At 41.7% G+C, this 26689-nt stretch overlaps 2 protein-coding genes and 1 pseudogene across 4 annotated transcripts; 2 read left to right on the top strand and 1 right to left on the bottom strand.

Annotated features, from left to right (window-relative positions):
- Positions 1–2376: 2376 nt before the first annotated feature.
- LOC142933744 (trans-1,2-dihydrobenzene-1,2-diol dehydrogenase-like) lies at positions 2377–5316 on the top strand (annotated as a pseudogene).
- Positions 5317–8071: 2755 nt separating this feature from the next.
- dhdh.2 (dihydrodiol dehydrogenase, tandem duplicate 2) lies at positions 8072–11590 on the top strand. The gene is made up of 7 exons (XM_076077709.1): positions 8072–8707; positions 9210–9321; positions 9576–9739; positions 9997–10249; positions 10880–11004; positions 11105–11255; positions 11481–11590. Exons 1-7 carry the CDS (start codon positions 8402–8404, stop codon positions 11588–11590), a joined length of 1221 nt encoding a protein of 406 aa, XP_075933824.1. The 5' UTR covers positions 8072–8401.
- A 375-nt stretch (positions 11591–11965) lies between these two features.
- On the bottom strand, positions 11966–26489 carry pkma (pyruvate kinase M1/2a). 3 transcript variants are annotated; one of them, XM_076077707.1, is made up of 12 exons: positions 26331–26436; positions 26183–26199; positions 20953–21128; positions 20754–20845; positions 18027–18158; positions 17719–17905; positions 17335–17605; positions 16962–17112; positions 16643–16795; positions 14976–15142; positions 13308–13489; positions 11966–13218 (listed from the first exon to the last, which is right to left on the bottom strand). In XM_076077707.1, the coding sequence occupies exons 3-12, from the start codon at positions 21107–21109 to the stop codon at positions 13112–13114; spliced, it is 1599 nt and encodes a 532-aa protein (XP_075933822.1). In that variant the 5' UTR covers positions 21110–21128; positions 26183–26199; positions 26331–26436; the 3' UTR covers positions 11966–13111. The 3 variants fall into 3 exon arrangements, with proteins under 3 accessions (XP_075933822.1, XP_075933821.1, XP_075933823.1); XM_076077706.1 differs by lacking the exon at positions 26183–26199 and having other exon boundaries at positions 26331–26489; XM_076077708.1 differs by lacking the exons at positions 14976–15142; positions 26183–26199 and adding an exon at positions 14385–14551 and having other exon boundaries at positions 26331–26489.
- Between the last annotated feature and the right edge of the window lie 200 nt (positions 26490–26689).

Here is a 26689-nt window from a genome sequence, read left to right as displayed (position 1 = left end):
TGCGGAGCTGTTACGTGGTAACTGGGGTTGCAGAGCCCCAATGTAGCCAGTACTATCTTCAATAATTAAGATTCAAAAAGAGTTCAACAACATCAAATAACAGGCTAGCTTAAAAAAATCCAACTAGTTTACAAGTTTTGAATGTTTTATGTTTCTTTCTTCCCAAAATTAGTTTGGGGGAGGGGTCTTTTTGATACCAATATGCACAGACGAAATTATGTGACAATGTGTGAAACAAAACTGTCTGCTGTGATCAACCACCTTCACGTGCAAAACAATCCCCCCTCTCTAAGGAAACTGTTGTGACCGGTCTTCCTCCATGTCCTGGTGGAATAGGGACGCAGACAAGAGATGATGCATGAATTCTTAATCAAATAGAGACAGTGAGAAGTGAAAGACGTGGAAGGCAATCGTCCTGGCCGTGCTAAATATTGAGGCCCTGGCTTCCTTCCATATGCCAGGTTTCTGAATGACTCGGCTCATCACCATTTGCTTTCTGGAGCCATCTTTACCATCCACCTCCATCCCAGGGCCTCAAACTCCACCTTCTGATATTGACTCTTCAGCCACTCTTCACGCAAACTGAACAGTTTGCAGGTTTTTTTCTCCTCATGACCTCGAGCTTATGCAAGGAAGGGATGCTTTCAGCTGTCATTTTTTTTGTTTTCACTCTCCGCTGAGAAGTAGGCATCCATGGCTCAGCTGACGGGGAGAGATGTGGGGTCCCAGTGCACGGCTGTCGGGCGACCCTGTCCGAGTCCTGTCCAGAACAGCCTTCTCTGACCACCTGAGCCTCTGTGCTGTGTGTCAGGCCGTACAGAACCAAGTCCTTGCTTCACACCAATTTAAAATCTAGTTGCACTCGCCCTGTCGGGTTACACATCCTGCCTCACACTTTTACCTCTTTTCTTAACACCTGTGGTGATGCCAGAGAAATACCGCTGTATCCATAGTACTTAAAGTTAAAAATGAATAAAAAGGTACAAATTACTCAAGGAGGAGTTGGGCATTCCCATGGCAACCAGGTCCTGTGGTATAGGCAAGGATATCAGGCCAAGCCCAATGCCATTTGCATACAAATTGCCCAGCTGGCACCTTGTTGTTATGACAACGGCACACAGCTCCCAGTATTCATTTGGAAGCGAAATACAAAAGGAAAGCAGCCAGCGAGTATAGAGTCATTGATAAAAAAAAATAATGTCATAATGAGGAAGTTGCTGACACTGTCACTATGTTGACATGTAAATCCAATCACCATATAGCTCCTGCAGAAAATGAGGAAAAACACCATATAGCCTACTGAAGACAAGATAATGACTAGAATGTACTTTAAATTGACCGCAATATTAAATGGGTATACATTTAGACAGGAAAATATATTTAAAATGTTGTGAATCATTGTCAAAAAATGTAACTATCCTCAGATGACAATAAATTCAACAAATGTTACATGACCTCTGGCAGATAGAAAGTGCATCTGTCTTCTCCTTAGCTCACCTGATTTTGCAAACCTTTATATAATTCCTTACAATGACAAATGCCAACTCCTCAGAGCTTCAGAGAGAAAGTAAACTCCGCTGACAACACAGTGTCCTCTACTGGCAGCACATGGCAGGAAGTTTACACAATCTGTAAACGGATAATATTTAGCTCAAGGGCAACTGAGCTGATTCTTTTCTATAGTCATCCTGGCTCAGCTTACTGGCCAGTTAAATTATCCTGATGTGGGCACTATGAGCATTCTGTGAACCTAGCATATCTATTTATCCCAGAAACCCCCACGAGACTCGGGTTTAATCTTCTGTGTGGCTGACAGACCATCGCAGGCTGGCTCTCTCAGTGTGAAACAAAGCAGCTCCTGGTTCCAGTACCTGACCTGTACTACTGTGGGAAAGTGTTGGTCTGTGGACAAGGTGAGCCCTCGCCCTGTATACATTAAACTTTGCGATTTTTCCCCTTCAGCGTGTTAATGATTAGAGTCCCACTGATAATCCTGTTGCAGATTTCTAGAGGCAACTGGTACAAAACCACTTTAGTCCAAATTGAAAGGCCTGTGTCAGCAACAACGCAGCAGTGTGTGTGTGTGTGTGTGTGTGTGTGTGTGTGTGTGTGTGTGTGTGTGTGTGTGTGTGTGTGTGTGTGTGTTGTACCATCTAACCTCAGGGTGGGAGCAGAGGGCAGGTGACACATCCAGCCTCCCCAGCATATACATTCAGGAGCCTTCTCGCTGAAGTGCTGCTGGCTCTAAGGCATGACAGTTTAGTATGTTTCTTCCCCTGAACGTGCAACCTTTTCCAAGGTCACAATTCGCCAGCAGCTCAGACCTTTACTAAAGCACCATCCCGCTCGTTTGTCACTTATACGTTCCAAGTCAACATGGCAACCCGATGGGGACTCTGTGGTGCGGGGAAGATCAGCCATGACTTCAGCGTGGCCATGAAGACTCTGCCTCCTGGAGATCACCAGGTACTCTACCCAATCAGGCTCACTACACCTTCACTGTCAGACAGGTTGTCTCCTCTGCACTAAACAGAGCTGCTGACAGAGCAGCACTGTGATAAATGTGTGTTTTTTTGTGTTTTTTTCTCTTTCGCACAGATAGCAGTGATTGCATCGAGGAGCTTGGAGCGTGCCAAAGAGTTTGCCAAGAGGCATGGTATTCCTAAGGCTTACGGCAGCTATGTGGAGCTGGCCAACAACCTAGACATTGGTGAATGAAGAGCTGTGAGCGGCTGCACAGGCAGAGATAGTGGCTTGTTTGTGTCGCTGTTTGAAGCTGAGCCTGGAACATCTGTATCCTCACAGACATTGTGTACTTGGGAGTGCTGCACACGGAGCACTGGCAAGTGCAGGTTTGGTGCCAACAACAAAATGAAGGTGTGATTAGAGGTTAAAACTGGGAGGTAATAATCATAACACACAGACATCTTCCCCTTTAGTATCTCGTGAAATAAAAATGGATCAAATGCAGAAAACTATTATATTGTTATTAAATTACTTTTTTTTCAACATTTTGGTAAATAGACTTTGCATTATTTGCTCTCCTGCCAGGAATTAGATGATAATGTATACCATACCCATTTGCAGAGAGTACTATCCATCTTCTCATCTAGCTCTCTGCAAGAAAGCAAGCGTATTTCCCAAAATGTACTGTATATCTATTGCTTTAACCTGTCACAAACAATATTGCAGCAGGAGGCATTGCATGTTGTATGTTAAAAATCCCATTACACTTCATCCCATTACACTAGTCCAGCAGTTATATTACAGTGGCATGAGTGCAGTTATTTGAAGCAAAGAAGATTAATGTTGGAAGCAAAAGCCTGAATGTCATTGGAATATTTATACCTCATGACGCAAGAAAACATCTTGTCTGTCATGTTTGACCAGCACATCTGCCACAGCACTCAAGGCAGGTGGAGAAAGTGGAGAGTTGTAGTTATAAACTGCTGCTCAGGTGAAAGTCCAGTATAAGCTGTTTACTGTTGCAGTGGTGCTAGGTTTTCTGCTCCGTCCCTCTCAGGCCATCTGGTCACGCTGTTTTCCCGTGCATGCTGAGGTGCGCAGGCTGCTGGCGGAGAAGGCATGTAGGCGAGCTTAAGCTGGTAAAGGCCTACTTCGGCTCCCTTCAGCTCCACATCCCCCGCTCTGTGGAGAAGGAGCTGGGCGGTGGCGCACTGCTGGATATTGGAGTGTACTGCTTGCACTTTGTGCTGATGGTGTTCAACGGAGAGAGGCCGGAGTCCATCCAGGCCACAGGGGTGCTGCTTGACTCAGGTATGATTCAGCGCACCGGTCATGCAGCTGAGGTGGGATGTAGATTAGCATCATTAACCACCCTACATGAATCACTGATCACAAATGAAACCATAAAAAAAGAACATTAGAATGCCTCTTGTGATGCACAAGAAACTTAGACAGAAATCACTTTTTTAAATAAACTGTCCACAGTGTAAACACCTCAGGGAAGAATTCTTCACACAGAAAATCCCAGACTTATCTTTAAAATGTGAGACTAATCCAAAGCCTCCCCGGAGAATACAGTAACACAGTAAAACTGACAGGGGAATACTGTCTCACAGCATGATATCCTTCAATGTAGGTCCATCACATCACACTACACATGTAATGAGCATTTTCTTATCTCATGTAACATTTTTGACTTTAATTTAATAGCTACACAAAAACAAATGGTGTGACCTCATGCCAGTAAATCCCGAATATAATTTAACTTTTTGGACCTAGTTTTGATGAGCAACAGCAGTAGTGATTCCATTCATTCAGCCATTTCCTTTTCACCAGTGTTTCAAGGATGTACCTTTTTAAATGTTCGACAGGAGTGGATGAGTCAGTGATTGTGGTGATGGAGTTCTCCAGGAACAGAATGGCCTTCTGTGCCTTTTCAATTGCTGCTCGACTTCCGAACGATGCTGTCATCAGTGGCACTGAGGGCTCCATTAAAGCATATTATGGTAGTCTTGCACAGGGACATTTGACTTAATTAAGAAAGGACTGAGACATGCAAAAAACTGAGTTAGACCGCTAATTATTTTCACATTTAATTAAACTGAAGCATTCAGTCAAGGATCCACTCCCACTGCATTTGATGAGTTACGAGTTGAGTGATTGGATAAACACAAAAATGCATGTCCTCTTTCCCCTCCAGGTCGTTGGCCCCATGCACTGCCCTACCACACTCATGGTGAACGACAAGGAGACAAAGTACCCTCTGCCTGAACACTGCCTCCCTCTGAATTTCACCAACAGCACTGGGCTTCGCTATGAGGCAGAAGAAGTGAGGCAGTGCCTGCTTAAAGGTAGCTATATGTATATTTGTCTTCAAAGAGGTGAAACTGTTTGAACAGCCCGAAACCCCCATTTCAAAGGTAAGGTGCAGTTTGAAAGAACGACACTGCAAGTCAGTGAAACAGTCACTTTCCTGGAGCTTCTTGAGGAAATTTGGATGAGTACATGAATGAACTCATCAGATTGGTTCAGAATCAATGCTGTTATCAGTCCTTGGGATGTCCTCTAGCTTATACAGTATTACACTCCTATTTGTTTTGCCTCTTATGAATTTACATAATCTTTACATCCCTGCTATGACATCATTTATGCCTCATTGTGAATACGTGCATATAAACAGTGGTTATAAACAGTCTTTCAGTCAGTCTGATTTCCCTATTAAACTCCTCTTCATCTGCAGGACTTAAGGAGAGCCCATGGATGCCTCTGGCAGACTCTGTCTTACTGACAGAGATCATGGATGAAATCAGGAAACGGGTGGGAGTTACCTTCAGCCAGGACAGCCAGTGACATCACTCCAAAGCCGAAATCACCTGACCTTAACCTACTCAGATGGAACAGAGGGAGCTGCTCGAGGCAGGCTTTGGATCTTTGGTATAAGCAGATCACTCATGACAGTGTGTGACAAAGCCCGACCAGACGCAGTGTCAGTGAGACAAACGTGACTTGGATAACATACTCTAGTGAGCGGCCGCTGTATTAAAAATAAAATCTGCAAATTATTTGATCATGCAAATCAGTGCATTTATTACTGTTTGCTTTCCATTTATTTTGTTCCATCTGATAGACCCGTTAGATCTCCAAACTGTCATTCTACCCCAGATTCACCATGTAAAGGCCTTGTGATACAGCACACGACAAACACTGACACTGTCAGTTTACACATGTCAGTTTAAAAATGTCTTAAACCAGACAAATCACAATGTAACAAACAGAGCAGCCATGTCCTGTAATCAAGTCCTAGGCCTTGAAAGGCAACCCCAGCTGTCACTGTGGGATGTGTGATTGATGAATCCAATAAAGGATTGATTGTGAAAGCCTTGTTTCATTTCAAATATCATCCACTGGAGAGAAGAAGAGACTTCGAGTGGCACATTTGAATCAAAGTGTTTTCTCATGTCTGACCCCTGCAGTCGTGTACAAATAGACTCATGCTCTCCATACAAAAAGAGGTTGCACTGCCTGCTTTTCAAGGTTAGGACAGAGAGAATGGCCTTTTATGAGTCAGCAAAGAGCATGGCTCATTTAATACTTGTTTTCCAACCTTTTGGCCTCATAGGCCTCCAAAAAACTGGACGGTGTCTCATTGATACAGGATGCCGTCCATGAATGCAAATGCAGTAACGTTATTTTGGCAACTGTTTTGCTTGTTGAATTGATAATTCTGAAATTTGCTGATATATAAAAAAAGAAGTTATAAATGTATTTCTATACATGTCATGTTGTTTCCGTGCCAAAACTTTAACCTGTCACCTCTTACTAGAACCAAGACGGCTGCTCGTTTTGGGGCATAACATTTTCCATCGAAATAAAAAACATCTTCACTAAGGTAAAAAGATCTAATAGTCAAAAACTGATGAAAAGTAACTATAAATAAAATAGCCCATGAGTCCATGCAGGAAAGAAGGAAGAGATAAAATATTACAAAACTGAATATAAAAAAAGGTTTATTCTGGTATTATTTGTGTCATGATCACTATTATTAATTATTGCTGTGCAACGTCACAGAGATACAAATAACACTGTGCCTCCATCTTGTGGCAGCAAAGTGGCACTGTTGATATCAACCGATAGACACTGTGACAAAACAGGTTCAAAAAAATTTGATCAGAAAGATCAGATTAATATGCTTCAGTTTTATCTAACACCAAGAAGAAGAAGAAGAACGAAGTGCCGCATATAATTCATTTATTGACTTTTCAAACTGAATATAAGGAGACTGAACGTGCACATTTGATTATTTTGAATTCTGATTTTTAGCTATTTCAACAAAGGACTGGGAGGACTACTGTGAGGAAGCCTGACCTGGGATAGTGGTAGGAGGCAGACACAAGAAACTTTTTCCTGAAAACAAAAAGTGTTTATTTACAAGAGTGGCCCTGCACGTGTCACCAAAAATATATATAAACAATATATATAAACAAAAACACGTTTAGATAGTTTACCATATGCTATGCAATTGCAACCATGCATAACAGATCACAACTAACCTAAATACCCACCTTTACATAATCTACCCCCCCCTACTTGGTCTAAACCTATGACATCACCGCTGACATCATCAGTGTATAAATAGAGGTAATGGTTGGGCACCTCATTATTTAAACTCTGGAACACACTGTTGTATGTTAAGTACAAGTTGTTTGGGTACAATACCTAAAATGACTTCTTTCAACAACCTATGCTATGACTTATTTATGACTTTTTCCGACATACTTTACTGTGGTTTTTTTCCCCCATGATTTCTTTTTACTTTTTTGGACTCAACACACTATGATTTTTTTCCACATACTATATAATAGATTTTGTTTCGTCATACTATTTTATGACTGTTTTCGACAGTAGTTATCATTTTGCTGCTCATATTAGTGCTACTACTGCTATTACTACTCTCATATGTATCATTTCTATCATATGGATTGACTATGTTGTAATCTTATTATGTTAAGTCTGTACACATGATATCTATTGCACCTCTGCCCATCCTAGGAGAGGGATCCCTCCTCAACTGCTCTTCCTGTGGTTTCTTCCTTCCAACCCCCCCCCCCCCCCCCCCCCCCCATCCCCATTCAAGTTGTTTTGGGGGGGAGTTTTTCCTTAACCAATGTGAGGGTCGAAAGACAGGATATCGTATGTTGTACAGATTGTAAATCCCTCTGAGGCAGATTTGTGATATGGAATGTTGCAATAGGACTGGAAGCTTGAGCGGGCACTGTTTCCGCGTGGTCCTAGTGCGTGCCATATATACAGTCTTTTCCCCCCTTTTAATATAGTTTTCGGACTGTGAAAAGTGGAGGGGTCCAATAATTAAATGTATTCATGTTCACTTTTTAGAAAATTATCATAAATTTATTTCTATCAGTTTTATGGAGCTTCTTTACCGCAACTTCACTCTATTACATTTACTTATTTAGTTAAGAGGTTAAATAAATAGACAATTCAGCCTCAATATAATGCCAAGCAATATAATGATAAATAGTCGCTAACAAAATGTACCTGTGCATAATAATAATAATAATAATAATAATAATAATAATAATAATAATAATAACTTTATTTATATAGCACCTTTAAAAACAGAGTTCACAAAGTGCTTTGACAGTCAAAGCAGAAAAAACAAGGCAATAACAACAACAGAAAGCTCAGTGAGACATTAAATAAACTAATAAAAAATAAATAAATAAATGAATAAAAAATATGAATAATAATAAATTAATAAAAATAAATAAATAATAATACATTAATTAAAAAAACACACATACATATATACATACACACATACATATACACTTATACTTTATATACATGTCAGCTTATAAATAGAAGATATAAAAAATACAGTCATAAAAATGAATAATAAATAACTACTCAGACTATGGGCAGTGATGAAATAAGAGAAGGTAACAGAACACTATTAAAAAGTAGTTTATTTGATACTCGTTTTTGTACAAATCACCATCATTATGTCTTCGTGCAACGTCACAGAGTTAAAAATAATACTTTGCCTCCACCGTGTGGCAGTAATGTGACACTGATATCAACTCAATGTGTTCGTTTCCCATCGAACCACTTCTCACAGTCTGTGTCCAATATGGCAACGAGGTGGGGAATCTGTAGCGCGGGGCAGATCAGTAATGACTTCACTGTAGCCCTGAGAACTCTTCCTCCTGAAGAACATCAGGTATCAGTATGAATAGATTCAGACACAAATACATCTCTGGTTTCAAATGCAAGACGTCTCCTCAGGACTCGGCGAGGATTAGACTGTATACTGTTTGCGACTATCCGCAGTTCACCTTGTTAAAATCAGGTCGCAATGAAATGTTATAGATTTGCAACCAGCAGCTTTAACGAGCTAAATGCCATCGACACTGGACACCAGTGAGTTTAAGTACAATGCAAGCTACTGTTTGCAGCATTTTGAACACTTTGGCACACTTTCTTTGTAGGCTACCGTAAATTAAGCACTACATTTCTTTGCACTCGATAGCCTAAGCATTACGGTCATTTTTTTTCATCAATAATTACATTAAGGCAAAACCTATCAGCAAAAGTGATGATTATGTGGCAATCCTGAGTCCTCTATACAGACTGAAACAAGTTCGATTGTAAATTGGGGCCTTACAAGGTGGAACAGACGCACTGTGTTGTTAATAGTTAATATTATGAAACTGTATTTACAGGTTGTGGCTGTGGCAGCTCGCAAATTAGAGGATGCACAGGAGTTTGCCAAAAAGCATAGCATCTCCCGGGCATACGGCAGCTACGAGGAGCTGGCCAGAGATCCAGATATAGGTTGGTTTCTGTCAGACCTTGGTCATAAAAGATTATGGTTCTTTGCACTTTAGCACCTGATGTAAGGGATTTGCTGTTTCAGGACATTTCAGTGGGAGCTAAAACTTAACAATGCAGTATAGCTTCAACCTTTACGGCTGTTTTCATTTCCTGTGGAAAATGTACTGTTACATGGAATTTGACAGACAGAACCATTTCTCCTGCTACAGCATACTCTCTGGTTTGTGTGTGTTTGTGTGTGCGTGTGTGTGCAGATGCGGTGTATGTTGGAGTTATCCACCCCTACCATCTGACCACTTGTCTGCTCTTTACGAATGCCAAGAAGAATGTGCTGTGTGAGAAGCCACTGGCCATGAACACCAAGGAGGTGAAGGAGATCCTGACCTCTGCCAAGAGGAACGACGTCTTCCTCATGGAGGTACGCATGGAAAACATCTTCACAGCTTTAATTTCTCGTTCTCCACTTTTCACCGGCAAAATAATTTAGGGGTCGGGATGTCTCGAGTTAAAAAATGACATGTTGTGATAATTAAATGAGCTTGCAAACCCTTTCTAATAATTTAAAGTTATTTTAAGCTGGGATGTTTGAGCTTTAGTGTAAATCAACACCTGCATAACATAACACCAAGCAACTAGAATGCAGCTGTAGAAACCGCCTCCTGCTCTTTGCTTTAGGCCGTCTGGACCCGATTCTTCCCGGCCTCAGTGGAGATCAAACGGCTGCTGGCCCAGGGGGAGGTGGGAGAGGTGAAGATGGTAAGATCCGAGTTTGGCGTGCCGGTGATCCACTTGCCGAGATCTTCGCAGAAGGAGCTGGGCGGAGGAGCAATGATAGATATTGGTGTCTACTGCTTGCAGTTCATATGCATGGTGTACAATGGAGAAAAGCCAGAGTGCATCCAGGCCACAGGTGTCTGCACGGAGACAGGTAACGACAAAGAGAACAGTAAGATCGCAAGATGCAATTATATGATTGCTGAAGCTCTGTCGCTTTATTAACATCTGGGGAAGTGTTAAAAAAATAGCTCATTCATTTACCAAAAAAACTAAATATTTGTTCACATATGAGTGATATGACAAAAAAAAAAGCCTGTTGTAGTGGCCAAGTCGTCCTCCTCAATCCTGCTTTCTCTTCTCGCTTTAAACACATCAATCACAGTTTGACTGTGGCAGGATTGTTGCTCAGCCATATATATTCATTTGAAGCCCCTCATATAATAATAAATGGGAGTTTTTAAGGTGGAGCTTGTAAAATCTTTGCCAGTATGATTTTATACTGTATATAAATTGAGAATAGTTAACCATAGGAGTGTTCCTGTCTGAAAAAACTTCATCTCTTGGGTCTTATCCGGCACAATAAAATGTACGATATGATTCTTTGTCACTATATAGCACAGTCAAATTAACTGAGTCAACATTATGTTTGCAGAGGACGCATTTGGACACGCTGCAACAGCAATCTATGTTGCACTTTTTTAAAACCATGTCACAAAATGTACATAATTTGTTTTATTATCACTTCATCAAATGCAAATCATATATCTGCATGTTGTTGCAGGAGTGGACGAGACTGTCGTCGTCACTCTGAAGTTCTCCAAGAACAGGTTGGCAGTGTTTACTTGCTCTTCGCGTGTAGAGCTGTCCAACGATGCCATAATTGTGGGGACAAAAGGCATCATCAGGGTAGGTCATCACAGAAGGGTTGCATAATCAAATACAGTTCAGATAGTCTGAAATGCCAAACCAGTGCCTGCTGTGAAATATCCTGTTTCATGCTTTTTAGATCCCTGCCCATATGTGGTGCCCCACATCATTAGAAGTGAACGGGAAGGAGACCCAGTTCCCAGTGCCAGATCCCTGTCTGCCTCTAAACTTCCTCAACAGCACAGGCATGCGTTACGAAGCAGAGGAGGTTCGACAGTGTTTGCTCAAAGGTACTTTGACACCCAGCATATTTTAGTCTGCATCTATATCACGATAAGAATGAATTGTATTTAAAAAATAACTAAAACAAGCATCAGTAGGTGATTCATTATCATGTTAAGCATACCGTGTTATACATCCTTTCAACACAAGATGGTGTCAGAAACACTAAAATCTTAATGGCCATTTACTATGTTTCTACCTGCAGTCTAAACAAGTATGATTGTCCCATGTAGGGCTAAAGGAGAGTGCAGTTATCTCCCATGCTGACTCTATTCTGCTGGCTGAGGTGGAGGACGAGATTCGCAGGCAGGTGGGGGTGGTGTACAGCCAGGACAGCCAGTAATAAACATTAAGCTGAATAAAATCCCCTTGTTGAATACAACACGTTTGTTATCGAGCATGAATGGTTCTTTATGTTCTAACTGGACTTAACATTAGTACATGATCAGTTTGGATCATATTGACTAAGAAAGCAAAACTTCCTCTTTTTCTCATTTGTCTGTTAACGATTAGCTTTAATATGGTTCATGTGTTTTGATAAAGATGCTTGACACGCCAGTATTTGCAAGCTCTTTAGTTCATCAAACATACTCACTGGATGCCTTAGGTCTACCGACACATTACAGCACTATTAAACCTTTGAGCATTTATAAAACATTCAGTGACCCGAGTTTTTCACCTGAAAAAAAAAAAAAAAAAAAAAAAGCCAAAGACAAGGTAGGTGCTCATATTTTTTATTGATGGAAACTCAGTCTTTTAGGATAGCTCAGTACACCAGCTAAACATTTCTTACACTCTAGCATTACAATCAAAAGCATGTTAGACACATGAGGACAACTACAGTGGGTCACCAACAAAAAGAGAAGCAGAGGGGTTCCACCTATTGGAGTTGAGAGGGAAAGGAAGTCAACCCACCACCAGGTCCCCAATGACAAAAACTCAAAGTGCATATTCATATTAGTCAACGTTAGTGAACTATACATTAGTTATAAGTGCGAACTTAGATATGAGCCGAATACAAATAAAGGCTTTATAACACATCTAATATCACAAATACAGCAACTTACAGAAACACCTCTGAGGTGGACATCCAAAACTAACATTTCTCTCTATATTCAGACAAAATAGAAGTAGTATTGGATGTCCCAAAACAAAACCCCACCACTCACAAAAGTCAAGTATAATATCAACTGTAACATCGTCTGGAGGAGATTAGGAGTGCACTTACAGACACACTTGGATACAGTGATAGCTGGCATTAAGAGCGGACACCACTACAAAGGGATCTGTTCGGGTGGAGCGGTGCAGCCAGTGCAGATCTGTAGGAGGAGCCCTTTGAGTTAGGACGCCACAAATTTGTTCGTAATATCGGCAGAGGAGCATGATTAGTAAACTGCAGTAGTCAAGGTGCTCTTTTAAGATCAGCCTGACCAACCCACCAACTCCACCTGAACAAGAGCCAGTATGCGCATGCACACCGACCAGGATGCATTCACTCTCACACTGGTTCACCTTTAATAATACAAGTGTTTGAGTGAATAGATACAGCAGTTTCTGGTCAGGTTGTTTTAATCTGAGGCCCTGCAGACTGGTTTGATTGAAATAATGTGAAAGGAATGGAGAAATAAAGTGGAATTGTACAAATCAAGCCCCAATACCCACCGGAAACAGCTCTCTGGTCATGAGGGCTGCACTCTATTTATTTTCTATTTAATTTGCATTATTGCCTAAACGATTAATTGTTCAGCGGTTGAGTCTGTGAGCCCAGGTGTTCGATGAGAAGGGCTGTGAGCTGGAATGGCGTGGAGAGCTATGAAAGATAGATGAAGGTGGAGGGAGAAAGCAGAGCAGCCCTGTGGGCTGTTCAAGGCACCAGAACCACACGCATGGTGTTGGTGTAACCAGAGCCTGGGCGCCAGCCGGTCAAGACGATGACAACATCTCCCGCTTTGAAGAAGCCTCGGGCCTTGCCTGGAAATTAAACATAAAACATGTTAAATGTACACTTTTTCTTCGATGAAGTATAAAACACTAAAAAAGGTGACAGAGTAGACACTTACCCATATCCATGGCAAAGTTGACGCGCATGTCGACGTCCTCTGCCCACACATCGTGGGCGGGCTTGGTGTAGAGGACGGGGAAAATGCCGCGGTACAGGTGGGCTTGGCGAGCCGTCTGGGCGTTACGAGTCACAGCAAGGATGGGTGCACGTGGCCTGTATCTGGAGATCAGGTGGGCGGACCTGCGAATACACAGAACGTTTACCTCACCTCACTCACATTTTGAGTATTTTCCTTTCATGATTTCAACAGTATAACTAAATAATTATGATGATTCGGGAGGGAAACAGATGAACAAGTTCAATGCAAAAATACTAGGTAATGCTTACTTCAACTGCGTACAAAATATCTTTACTTTTAAAAGTCAGTAAGAGGCTCAGTTACTATGGCATTATGTTATTATTCACGAGATATATTCAAAAGGCAGAATTTGGATCGATATTGTATATAATTCTCAGCTGGATTCTTGGAGGAAGCAATTTAGTGCGATTAAAAACCCTGAACCCCACATACGGCAGCTACTAAATCCAGCAGTACTCCTGTAAACTGAATGTTAGCTGAGCTCAGATTTCATTAACTTAATCATGACAACCATACCGAGCTGTCCTGCCCAAACAGGTGCAACACAACTAACAGGAAAGCTTCTCGTGTATGTTGCGTGTGCACAGGCTTAAAGTCACTGCAGTGGGCAAACAGGAATGACAGTACAGTAACATACATGGATACTTGTTGTTGCAAGCTATGTGTAAAACTAATGATTTCCATTAATAATTTCTAGTTGGATAATATACTATATGAAGCTGTGTAGTAGCACCCAATTTGACTAAATCTCTTGTGATATTAAATAAAGTATGTGAAGGATGGACATTGGGACTGGGCTAATGATTATCCCCACTCTTGATATCTGTTGCTGTCTCCACCCACCCTTTGTAATGCATTCAGACACCCACACATACAATCAATGGAGAGGGGATCTGCAAGAGCACATTAGGTGTTGGAGGGAGAATCAGGAGCTGTGTTGGCGACACCTTACCTTCAGGACCAGAATCATTTCACCTCTACCCTTGTCTATCTTACCTTCCAGTCTTAGTGAGAACAATGATGGCACTAGCGCAGCATTTGAAGGCAGACTCAACAGCACCAACAGCTACCACCTCTGAGGGGTCTCTGGTCAGGTGAGAGTGTCTCCTCAGCTCCTCAAACAGCTGTCTGTGGAAGGTGGCCGCCTCGGCCTCTCGTGCTATCTGAGCCCAGAGGGACCATGAGGGAAGGGTGGGGTGGTGGGGTTACTCACGGATCACCCACTACTGCACGCCGAGTCATTCACACCACTGACAGTGACTGGCAAATGCGTAGCTAGACTCATGGTTAAACTTTAGTTGTTGCTTTAATGATGGGCTAATTGTTCATTTTAACACTAAATCGCATTGAAAAAGGGCAAAAGATAATCAAAGTTGTGGGTTAATTTGAGCCTTTAAACTGCAGGGCTTTGAAGACCACTTGTCCACATGGGTAAAGAAAAAAAAACAGCAGTCGACTAGGTGTTTGCCAGGCTCTCCCAGTTACTTCATCAGTCAGTCCCTGTCTGGCCCTACTCTCTCTCTCAGACTCCTTAAGCACCGGTATTATAATCCTCCCCGACCTGCTAGGACCAGATAACCTGCCTACCTTCCAGAGCCAGTGAGCACAATCATCGCAGAGGCTAAGCTCTTAAAAGAGGCCTCAACAGCGCCGATTGCAATAGCCTCAGCGGGGTCTTTGCAGTACGGCGTGGAGCGACGCAGGTCCTCAAACACCTGCCGGTGGAACATGGCTGCCTCGGCTTCACGGGCAATCTGGCACAAGTGAGGGCAAGATGCATCAAGCAAAGGCATTCCCACACCAGGCACACACACACACCGATGTAAAATGAGGAAAACGGGTGGAAAAAAGGAAAGGAACACACGAGAGAGGGACAATGTTAGAGGCACACAAAAAGAACCCAAAGTAAAGAAGAGAAGAGACAGAAGGAAAGGACATATCCAGGAGTCAAGATTTCACCACAAACATTTACATGAGGTATAAAAACAAACAGTAAAATATAAATTGTGCTAATCTAGAGTAAAGGCAACTGTGCTGCTGAGAACCACAAGGAATATTTAACATCAAGATAAAAAAAAAACAAAGTACCAAAATGACAGAGCCAAACTTAATCAAATAAATTAATTAAAAAACTAATTCAAGACAACTAAACGTGAAGAAATTGTAAAAAAGGAGAAATGAGTAAGAAAAACATGTAAAAGATTGAAGTAAAGGAGAAGAATACATAAGTTATTAGTCTACGAGATGTTAAGAGAATATAAAATATTCCTAATATAAGCTTTTAGGTCAGCGACAGTCTTTGTATACAACATGCTAATTTAACATAAGGGCAGCAAGCTCAAAGGCAGGAGCTGCAGTACTGCTGAGTCACTTCTGCATCTGCATAGCAGTGCAAACAGTGTAGCTGAGAACAGTGACGGTTATCCATCCACGCAACTGATACCAATTGTGATTTTGATGTATTAAATAAAAGACCTAATTATCAACAATAGTGTCTGTCCCTGACTGAAAATACAAACACACAAATGTAGGTATTAGACACAATTTTAAGCAATTTTCAAAATCCATCATCAGCCTTGTTAATGACCAACAATTGGTTAATTTTATAAAATACAGACAGCACAAATGCTCCACAATAAATGCATTATACCAAGCCTATGTGCATGATTTGATTTGCCATCACTCATAGCTGATGTTGCTGCTGCCTCTGCACCAGCCTTATTGTTATTTATGAACAGCAGTATATCTATGTAGTTTAGGGTGACTCATATGGGCACTGCAAGTCCTCGTTGACAAAAACTGGGTGGATCAGTTTGGGGATACCATGACAAATTAAGAAATGGTGAGAAAGAGTTGTGAAATTTGACTCCCGTTATTACAATTATCTTTAAGTGATCAAATATTTAATGATTGATTGTTCATTGATTATTCATTAGCATACCTAAAAGGCAGTAAATGTCTAAACTGAAAATAAGTGGATGGAAAAAATATGATGCACTTCCATTTGACCTAACAGTTCTGCTGACACCTTCTTTAGCAGCTATTAGGCCAAGTGGAAAAAGAGATGCTGAGAAGTAATAGAAGTGTTCAGGAGAACACAAAAATTAGGAAACAAGAAAGAGCAGTTTCCCTTTCTTAGAGCATGCTGTTAGAAGAGACATGCAAGATCATCCCACAAAATCCTGACATTTTAAAATGATAACTTTTATGCTTTGATAAGAAATACATTCATATATACACACACATTGACTCACCATGTGCTGTGTGCGTACTGCCTCCAGAGGATAATCTCCCTTGGCAGTCTCTCCGCTCAGCATGATGCAGTCGGCTCCGTCCAACACGGCGTTGGCCACGTCGCTGCCCTCAGCACGTGTGGGTCTGGGCTTCTTGATCATGCTCTCCAACATCTGAATGGTGTCCATAGGATGTGTTAGAGGGTAACATGCATAGATCGCAAAAATAACAGCCTTTTGAGTGAGACAAACAAAATGAATGCTAGCATTATGTTTTTATCTTAGCTCCTGGGGATAATATAGCTGAAGATATACAGCACGTCCTTTGCTTTTATCTAACCTGCGTGGCACATGTGATCGGCTTGCCAGCTCTGTTGCAGCGACCGATCATCATCTTCTGGGCGAGGAAGACCTTTTCTGTGGGGATCTCAATTCCCAGGTCTCCACGGGCCACCATGATGCCATCGCTGGCCTCCATGATCTCATCAAATCTGCACAGGAGACAGAAAATGAGTCATTTAACAGTAAATCTGAAAATGATCATAAGACTCTAAAAGTTTCAAATGCCATGTGAAAGACATGGGTTCATAAAACACAGCCAACCATGGAATAAATAAAATATATTCAGGACAAGTATATCATGATGCAAACAAAAGATCTGAATTACTTGACCACACCAGTAAAACAGATGAAAACACTTCATCCACACACACCTGCGTACACCCTCGTGGTTCTCCAGCTTGCTGATGATCTTAATGTCTTTGCCCTTCTCACCCAGCACTGCTCTGACAGCGTGCACGTCTGCTGCTTTGCGGATAAAGGAGGCGAAGACCATGTCGACTCCATGCTCCACACCAAACTGCAGGTCCTGGATGTCCTTTTCTGAAACAGCAGGCAGGTCCACAGCAGCACCGGGGAGGTTCACTCCCTTCTTGCTGCCCAGGGTGCCACCGTTCTCAATCTCGCACATGAGGAAATCAGAACCTGGAGAGACAAGAAAATGTGAATGGGTTGAGCCTTTAATTGGGTATTAATACACAGCAGGGTTTTCTAAACATTCAAATGGATTACAAGAGATTTTGTTTGCCACTCCTCACCAATCTCCTTGACCTGAAGGGACATGAGTCCGTCATCAATGTAGATCTTGCTGCCAATCTCGACTACGTTGGGAATGTTCTTGTAGTCCAGCCAGAGGATCTCCTCACTGCAGTTCTCCTGATAGCTATCGTCCAAGGTTATCTTGATCATGTTGCCCTTCTTCAGCTCCACCTCAGCAGTGCCACTCTGTCAAATCATTAACAGACATCATTTTGCTTTCTTTTTGCTTCATTTTCATGCAAAATGTTCTTGATTGTCAACAGCTAATAAAGCCATTGTGAAGACTACTAGGTAATGCTAAACTCACTCCCTTGATGAGGCCAGTCCTGATCTCTGGGCCTTTGGTGTCCAGGGCAATGCCGATGGGCCTGTACTGGATACTGCCAGGCTCGAAGCTCTCGCATGCCTGACGCATATTCTTGATGGTGTCTGCATGGTACTATATAAAGGGAAGAGAAGCATAACACGCGTTGAAATACCTCCAGAGGAAACATTAAGCAAGACCTATATTTCTAACCAATCTTTTGATTCTATTGTATACATTGAAATGAAAAATAATCACAATTATGCAGAGGCACTGGTATTATAGATGTAATATATAAGTTTTATTCAAAAGACACTAAAAAAAAAAAAAAAAAACACAACTCCCCCAGTAATAAACATGAGTCATACTGTCAGCATCACTGCAGGGTCATAAGGTTCTTTCTACCACCTTCACTGGCATGTTAACTGTAACTCCAGAATCCGAGTGCACAAACCACAATACCAGATAGCCTTTAAGCTAAAATGCCTTGCAAATTAAGCATCAGTAAGTAATGCCATTGAAGACCAAAATTACATGTCATACAGTATCACTTAAACTAGCATTATAGATATAGAATGTGGCTTGCAATGCCTTTTGCCTCAAGTTGTATTGAGAGTATGTGCAGGGTTTCTCAGGAGGAAATTTCTCTGCGAAATTGGTGTTGAAAACCCAGCAATCCAGATGCTACCCCAATTTGAAATGGAAACCGACTTGTGTAAAATCATTACTCATGTGGTCGGATCTTGTTCCCTGCATCAACAGAATCTGGTGGCCGGCCTTAACCCTAAAGTGCACATTACCGTTTGAGCCTTCCCGGCCCATTCATACAGGCTAATGAACATGCAGCACAGTGTTTCCAGCAACACACGGCTTAAACTTCCCACCTGGGTAACCAGAGCTTTCAGTAATAACTTAAGCGGCAGGTGAATGCATTGGCGATACATTGAGCCAACACTGTAGTCACTGCACTGTGACTAAAAGAAAGCCTGGATGGTCTCACCAACTGCAAAACCCCCCCCCCAAAAAAAAAATAAAAAACTAATCCAAAATTAGACCACTGTAGTTGTCCTACACGCTCGACACATAAGGAGAAATTTCAGTTGGTTGGAAATTGCAACCTCACCACTAGATGTCGCCAGATCCTACACACTGCACCTTTAACTGGTTTTAAGAAATGGGACTTTTTGGATTTGCAACATAATATACTTTACACTCTAAAGTAGAGTGACCTAGGTGTTGGTTGTTGTACACACTTAATGACAGAGTCTAGGCGCGCAGCCAGCTGAGGAGATAAAGGGCAGGAAGCTACAGGTACTATATATAGCACCCTAAGCCAACAAAGCTCTGATTTATTTTGATATTCTCCAAATCTAGACTAACCTTTGATTTGTTGAAACAACTAAACTCACACAGCGTGGACAGTTAAAACCTTTTGACTGAATCCATTTTTATCCATCTACTAGGGCTGTTAAGCAATTAAAATATTTAATCGCATGTTTGTCCATAGTTAATTGCAATTTTTTTTACCTGTTAAAAAAAAAAAAATGAACCTGAAAGGTAGATTTGTAAAAAAAACAGCTGTCAGTGTGCTGACAATATGTTCAATATAGGGCTGTATCGAATGCAATTCATTTTTGCATTCTAAGCTTCTACAATTTGTTTTGACTTAGAGAGCGAGAGACTAGACTTTGCACACAATGCTTCTGTGAGTTATTAAAAATAATTTGAACGTTAACGTTTTGAATGAAGCTTTGAACCATTCGGTACAGCTCTAGTGCAATGTTCCACTGTTTTGCTACTTGCATAGTGTTCTTTACAAGTTCTCGGCTCATGCTTCTGCAAAATAAACTAAACAAAGTGAGGAATTTAAGCATAACATCCGACAGTCCAGTGCAGTGAGCATCTTGCAGAGTCTTAATCTACACAGTAACATCAGATTAAACGGACACTATGAGAAAAGCCCCACCTATCCCATGTGGATAGTTCTCTAATTAGATTGGATAATCTGTTGAAAAACATGATGACCATCTAGTTCTCCCTGCAGGAACCTGGAGGGTGGAGTCAGGTTGTCAGCGAGATTCAGCTCACCTGGACTGACTGCCTAATTATATATTATATAAACTAGTGGCAGTATGCCAGTCTCTCTGATCTCTCTGGTTTGTTTGGGCATATTTGGTTGCTGGAACTGGGTTGGGGCATAAATGCAACTCTGAGCATTGCTTTCTTCAGTTTGCCTGACCAATGAACTGATTCATAGATCCGAGTTGTGTTTTTCATTAGACAAGCCATTAGCGTGACATTATAACTCAGGCTTTTTGATGAGAACTAGTGCTGACAGATTAATTAGCCAATTCTCTTGTTTGTCTGTTTTTAACAGATATAGTGAAGACGGACATTTGACTGATTACGGAATCTTAAAAGTATTAACTTTACAGAGCATTTGCCCTTGTGTGACACAAAGACTATTTTTTTTCCAGTCATGCTGGTTGGCCAAGTCTAGCTCAATGTGCCAATCTGATTGCAGTAGTTTAAAATGAATAATGTGCTTTTTCCCCGTGAGCTTTGTTGACCCTTTCACCATAGCTATCTTATGAAAAGAGTTAAACACTGCTTGGGGGGGGGGGGGGGGGGGAGAAGAAACCTACACAAGACAAACGTGACTTTTAACAATTGGTTAGCTGCACCTCACAAACACATTTACAGAGTAGACAGAACTGTGCAAAGACCCACCTCATGTGTGCCATGGGAAAAGTTCATGCGAGCAATGTTCATTCCAGACTTGATCATCTCCTGCAGCATTTCCACAGAACGAGATGCTGGCCCTGCAGGCAGGTATTGAAAGGAAAGGACAAGGAGACAGCATATATTTTAAAATGTTACATTTACTATTAGATGTTAACAATTGTAATACAACTAAATGTTGACCAACCGATGGTGCAGATGATGCCGGTATTGCGTGCGGTGGTGGGCTCGGAGTCGATGTCCAGCAGGCACAAGTGTTCGAGGAAGGTGTCAGCCATGGAAGCGTTGAGCTGCTGTGTCTGGATGAAGGCAGAGCCCATGTCTGGAGACTTTAACTGAGGCATGGCGATCACTGGAGAAGTCCTGGAGAAAAAAAAAGAAAGTAAATATAGAGGACACAGCAATGGCAACTGACAGCTTTCTTCGGTTTACCACTGTTGGTCCAGGATTCCTGAAATCTTTTCAAAAGTCATCAGGTACACACTGAATCCCACTCTCTCCGAGTCTTGCACTGTGGTTGTATTCATGTATATAAGAATGGACTGAGAGATCTAGGGTGAGGACTATTTTTCACACCGAGGTCACACTGGCCAGCAAGTAATGGCATGGTGTCTGCCATTTAAATGTACTTAGCAACATCCTGTACCCAATGGTGCTGTGTGGCTAACCTTGTGATAGTGAATATCAAAAGGAAAGGAGAAGTCCCAGTGGGAATCAATTGATCACTGACGTACAACAAGGACTACAGACGGTTGTTATTCACCTCCAGCATATCTATTTTCCACCAACATCAGCCCCCAAGACTAAAGGAGAATAAAGACCAAGATTGGGCTTATGAAATATAGCCACTGCAATACTTTAACAAAAAAGGCTATTGTGAGCTATCTTGCACAAGACTATCTTTTCTTGATCTACTATTTGCTTTTCAGGTTGCACAACCAACATTGTGACTAAATGTATGCTCATGATAAATGAGGGGAAAAAAAACCTTTTCAGTGAGGCTCCAATTGGACAACAGACGCATGAATGTTGACCTGAAATGCTAGGGGAAATGTTAGGTTAGAACATCTGCACTGCCACCACAGAGAGCAGAGTAGTATAGTTTATGGAGTTGCGCCACCATATTGTACAATCTGTTAATGGTAGGCGTGTTTGAGCAGGGTGTAGCATGGTTACTCTATAATGATAATGAATGTTGCTTATACTATGCTCTAGTTGTTGTAATATATTCAATTGACGCTGCACGTGTTGCTGGTGTAACTGCAACTGAAGACACGTTCATGACGGCCTCTAAGTCTATGACGCATTTCACAGTATATATGGTACGACTGACTCATCACATCTTAATCATACAATCACAAATGCATCATGGTGGGGGATTCCGGGCAGAGCCACTATACCAGCAGGCTGGAGCTGTTGGCTGATGATGTAACAGGCAGAGCAGTGCTCTACGTGAGCTCAGTCACATCCCACTACTGCAACACACAGAGTCGTGGAGAGGCTGAGGGCAGACATCCGAGTGGGCTGAACCACTGGGAAAGACTGCAGAGGGGGAGGAGGGGGGGGGGGAGGCTGAAATATCCGCAGTAACTGTAGTAGACTGCTGTGTTGTTTTCTTTAAATCATTTCCTGTTTTATTCATTCATTATTTATTAGTGAGGGGCTGAGGGCCAATATTCAATCAATCGTTTTGAGTATTTTATTCATTAAAAATATCAGTTTGTTGCTGGTTAGATCTGAGCATATGCTGTTATCCCAGCCTGTTGCATATGTCTATCATTAATAATGTTTGTGCTTTAGTAACTTATAGGGCATTGACTAATCTATTTCATTTTAAAAAAAAATAGCAAGAGACACTGAACTATCTAGACATGCTAATGGTGGCCATTTGGTTAAATATATTTCTAAACCAATGACTAATATAGTTACCACAACTTCAGTTTAATGCAATACTACAGACAACGCAACACTGACAGTTGCAATTGCAAAACTGAAAGGGGATGCACATTGGAGGGAAAGGTTGACACAACGTTTTAGGCAAATCCCCTTACAAGTCGTTTTGCTACTCGACATACACGGACTACAAATCAGATGCATAATAATGCATGACAAAAAGAGTGTAGATCTCTGCAAAGACCACTGCTGTATTGTTTGATTGAATTGGGTAGTTTCGTTAGCTATTAGCCAAACACATCGTCCAAAACACTAACGGGAAGCGCACTCAGCTTTGTTAAAACTAGCGGCTCCTACTGCTACAGGGCCTGTTAAGAGTAGTGAGCGAGGAGTCAGCATTCAGTCAATGGCGGTACAAAACAGGCAACAAATGGTGTTTTCAGGAAGTGCAAGTAACCGCAACGGATTGTTTTATGGTATGTCTGTTTACCCTCAGCACATTTTCCGGATATGAAATGTGCAACCCCCACAAATTTGCTGATAGTCTTTTCATTACCGTCACGGGGGTCAAATTTGATTAGCGAACAAGTCACAGCCTGTATCTTTGTCACTTCAATGAAACTTCATCCTCAGGCAACTCAACCTTATTGCCTGTATCCTCAGGTGAGGGCCATTTATAGAGCCCTTTTGAAAATCAGGTTATAGTGACTATCCTTCACCACGTGCGTGCCAACTCCTGGCTGTTACGGAAAGACAAAATTACATAATTGAAAGAATGGCAGACTGAAGAGACATAGATAGCGTGTCTGACCCCAGGACAGCAAGTGAGCAGCTACCACAAGCCAACAGCAGCCGTAGTAACCCTGACACAGGGCTAACTTTAGAGCCGACAGCTATTAATCCCCTCCAATCCCTTCTACCTTTGAAAAATACTCTCTCGTTGTAACATGCTCTCTGTCACAGTCTTCCTGAACAATTTCCTTATTCCTCATCTGTGAAAACATGCCCGTGCAATAATTAGCAGTAATGATGGCATTGCTGTCAGGGTGACATGACATTTACTACCATTACTATAGGTGTGACGCAACACTGGGCTTATCCAAGTTGGCGCACAGAGACAGTCGACGGTTCATCAGTCACACTCAAACAAAGCACCATTTGCAAGTTGCACTACTTACCCCCAGTAGATCTTTCTGTTCCTGCTGGGGACAAACAGGCACGTCACAACCAATGACCTCCACAACAGTCTGTTAGATCTTCTAATGCCAATGAGCGAACCACTCCCTGCTGCTGCAGTCCAAGCCGAATTGACCGCTGCAGTGCACGTGCATACATAGGACACATTCAGGTGCTCAAGCGTAAATCCCTTCAATAGGGATAAAGGATGTGGAGAGCACCTGCTGTGACCGAGCAATCGCCATGACCGGATAGAATAGAAGTACATGAGACTTCCACCACGACACACCACGGCAATATCACACCAATTTTACTGCCAACCTAGATTGTACACCCCCCCCAGGTCTAAAAACAGAGTCTAGGCTAATAATAACGCACTGCATCCAGAAGCGGTTTGTAGAAATCTAATACACAGAATGTACACCTGTAAACTCCAAAACAAACCTTACATACACTTCACGGGTTTAAGTTTATGAATAAATAAAAATTCTGTGTGTTTCAAATGCACATGCCAAATCATCTGGCAACCCAAGCACTTTACACCAAATTGAGAGCATATTTTTGTCAGTGCAATCAAGTGTGTCTGCAGTGGCAAAGGCATACCCATAATTGGCAGTATTCACCCCATGGCCCCACGCAAACATGCAGCGATGGTGGTGAGGGACTGAATGGGAACCATGCCAGCTGCAAAAGGCCGAGTCTACTGCACTGACCACCGGCTCAGCTGCAACTGCAGCTGGACTACTTTACCACGACAGGGGGTCAAGGACAATTGACAGTTCAGCCATCCATTAACTGCAGTAGATGGTAGACATCACAATTCATAATCATCTTTGCAAATGGATCGTTACCTGCCAATGTGTAGAAAAATATCATCAGCTAAAGTTACATTTTAACAGTACAAACTCACATGCTTTTGTTTATTTCACCAGCAGTGAAAGAAGAAGTCTGGACTTTTAGACTCTTCGGCGCGATGGAATTTGTTAAGTAACGGTGAATTTACTAAAGATATATTTATGACAAATGTGACTTTAGACCACATGGGCAAATTGTTTAATAAAAAAAAAATAAATAAAAAAAAAATAAAAATAAAAATAAAAAAAATAAAAAAAATAAAAATAAATAAAAAAAAAAAGAGTCAACAACTGATATTTAGGTGAGGCAGACACTGAGCACTTCCTTCTGTTGAGCTCTTAACTTTAACAGGATTCCTGGTCACTTGACATTATAACCTGACTGGGCCGCTGGGATAAAGACTCCATTTTGTCAACAGGGCCAGGAAGGACACAGTAAAGACAGTGTCTCCAGGTTGTTATACCCCAAATAATTACTTCTCACAACAGAACACAGCACACGCAGGCTATACCGGAGGCCCAATGCATAAGATTATTATTAAAAATATACCTATAGACGAAGCCCTGCCTTGGTCAAATCATCTTTTCTTCTTACCAAAAGGACAACACAGCTATCAGAGAGCCCAAAGCCACAACTACTAACAACCCAGACAGAGAGGATTAGACGTGCCATTCTGTCCATGTATTTACTGTCAACAAGTCCTGTTCTCAATGGCACCACTGCAATAAGCCACTGCAGTGAAGCCGCTCAGGCAACGTACATATTTCAAACTACGTGTATTATAGGATGGTTATTTTCTACAGCATAACAAACGAGATTATTTTAAATGTTTCTGGGGAAATAATATAATTATTATTGATGTATAAAAAGGATTTTCAAATGCATCTCCTGACTAACTGCCACATGCATGAATACGACGACAACGCACGACATTTAACAAAGCAGGGGAGTTTTAGCTCTGGTGCATTTGTGTCACTAGTTACATATATATCAGTTATGAATTATATGATAACGTTTATTTTATACGCTGCAGTCAAATCGATGCGCTAAAGGTCACGTTCTCCTCCTGCGTCACGTTTTCCTGATCCAGAGCGACATCACAGAGACTGACCAATGGGAGGCCGAGAAGACGAAGCAGCCACACCCACAACAGGAAGCGATTCTCCAACATTCAACACTTTACGCATCACATTTAATTTAACCGATTTGGATGTAATAACCGTGTTTAAGCATACCACAAGAACATAGCGTGTTTGTAAGTCCGTTACAGAAAGATATGCTCCACGAATGGACACATTCCCTCAGTTTATCCATCTATTAGCTGCATATTAAAATCACGTTGTTACACGAATACCAAACCAGCACAGCGGGACTAAACAAATGGCCTATCTAACGTTACGCTAATTACACAAGTCCAGGAGTATTCGCATAGTTAGATAGTTAATGGTACTAAGCAAGCTACCAGTGACCGACTCATACAATCATGGACTTACCACCTCGCAGGATGTAGCTACAGATATAATAAAGACAAAAAAGGTTTAGAAGGCACGTTATGTGACAGTGCAAGTATCACACACGTTATCAGATAACTTCATAGGATCGATGAGCGACCAAGTTGCAGCCCATGTCGAGGATACCCACCTTATCTCGCTGAACAAATGCTTGAAAGGATGTGAGCAGACTGAGGCTAGCTCAAGGTGATCTTCTTAGTCCCTCACACTGCGGAACTACTTTATAGGGATGCTGATACATATCCATCCGCGAGAATAAAGATATATGAAAAAAGAAAACAAAATCTAGACCTATTTATACTTACCGCAGTCATCACAATCCAGTCAAACATGTGTTTTATTTTACTATTAGTCTTATGGCAAGTCGTGAAATGGTAAAACAAACTAAAAAACGACGCGGAGTGATACGTTGATACGGTACACGATGGAAGTGCTTTGTAAAGTTAAGGAGCCAATCGCAGCGCTTGAATGCATCAGTAGAGCATGAGT

The sequence above is a fragment of the Anarhichas minor genome, unplaced genomic scaffold, assembly GCF_050575085.1.
Source record: "Anarhichas minor isolate MPS153535 unplaced genomic scaffold, ASM5057508v1 ptg000062l, whole genome shotgun sequence".
Classification (NCBI taxonomy): Eukaryota; Metazoa; Chordata; class Actinopteri; order Perciformes; family Anarhichadidae; genus Anarhichas; species Anarhichas minor.
The sequence above is the reverse complement of the archived record's forward strand: the minus strand, read 5'-3'. Positions and strand labels throughout refer to the sequence as shown.

Bases quoted from the DNA above. Each gene is read 5' to 3' on its own strand.
- pkma (XM_076077706.1), bottom strand. From the start codon at position 21,109: ATGCCTCAGTTAAAGTCTCCAGACATGGGCTCTGCCTTCATCCAGACA. The intron at 17,906-18,026 runs GTGAGTTTAGCA...ATGATTTGACAG, and splicing joins GGACTGGCCTCATCAAGGGA to AGTGGCACTGCTGAGGTGGA. The intron at 13,490-14,975 runs GTAGGCAGGTTA...GTGTATTCGCAG, and splicing joins GTGCTCACTGGCTCTGGAAG to GTCCGCCCACCTGATCTCCA.
- dhdh.2 (XM_076077709.1), top strand. From the start codon at position 8,402: ATGGGCAGTGATGAAATAAGAGAAGGTAACAGAACACTATTAAAAAGT. The intron at 9,322-9,575 runs GTTGGTTTCTGT...GTGTGTGTGCAG, and splicing joins GGCCAGAGATCCAGATATAG to ATGCGGTGTATGTTGGAGTT. The intron at 10,250-10,879 runs GTAACGACAAAG...ATGTTGTTGCAG, and splicing joins AGGTGTCTGCACGGAGACAG to GAGTGGACGAGACTGTCGTC.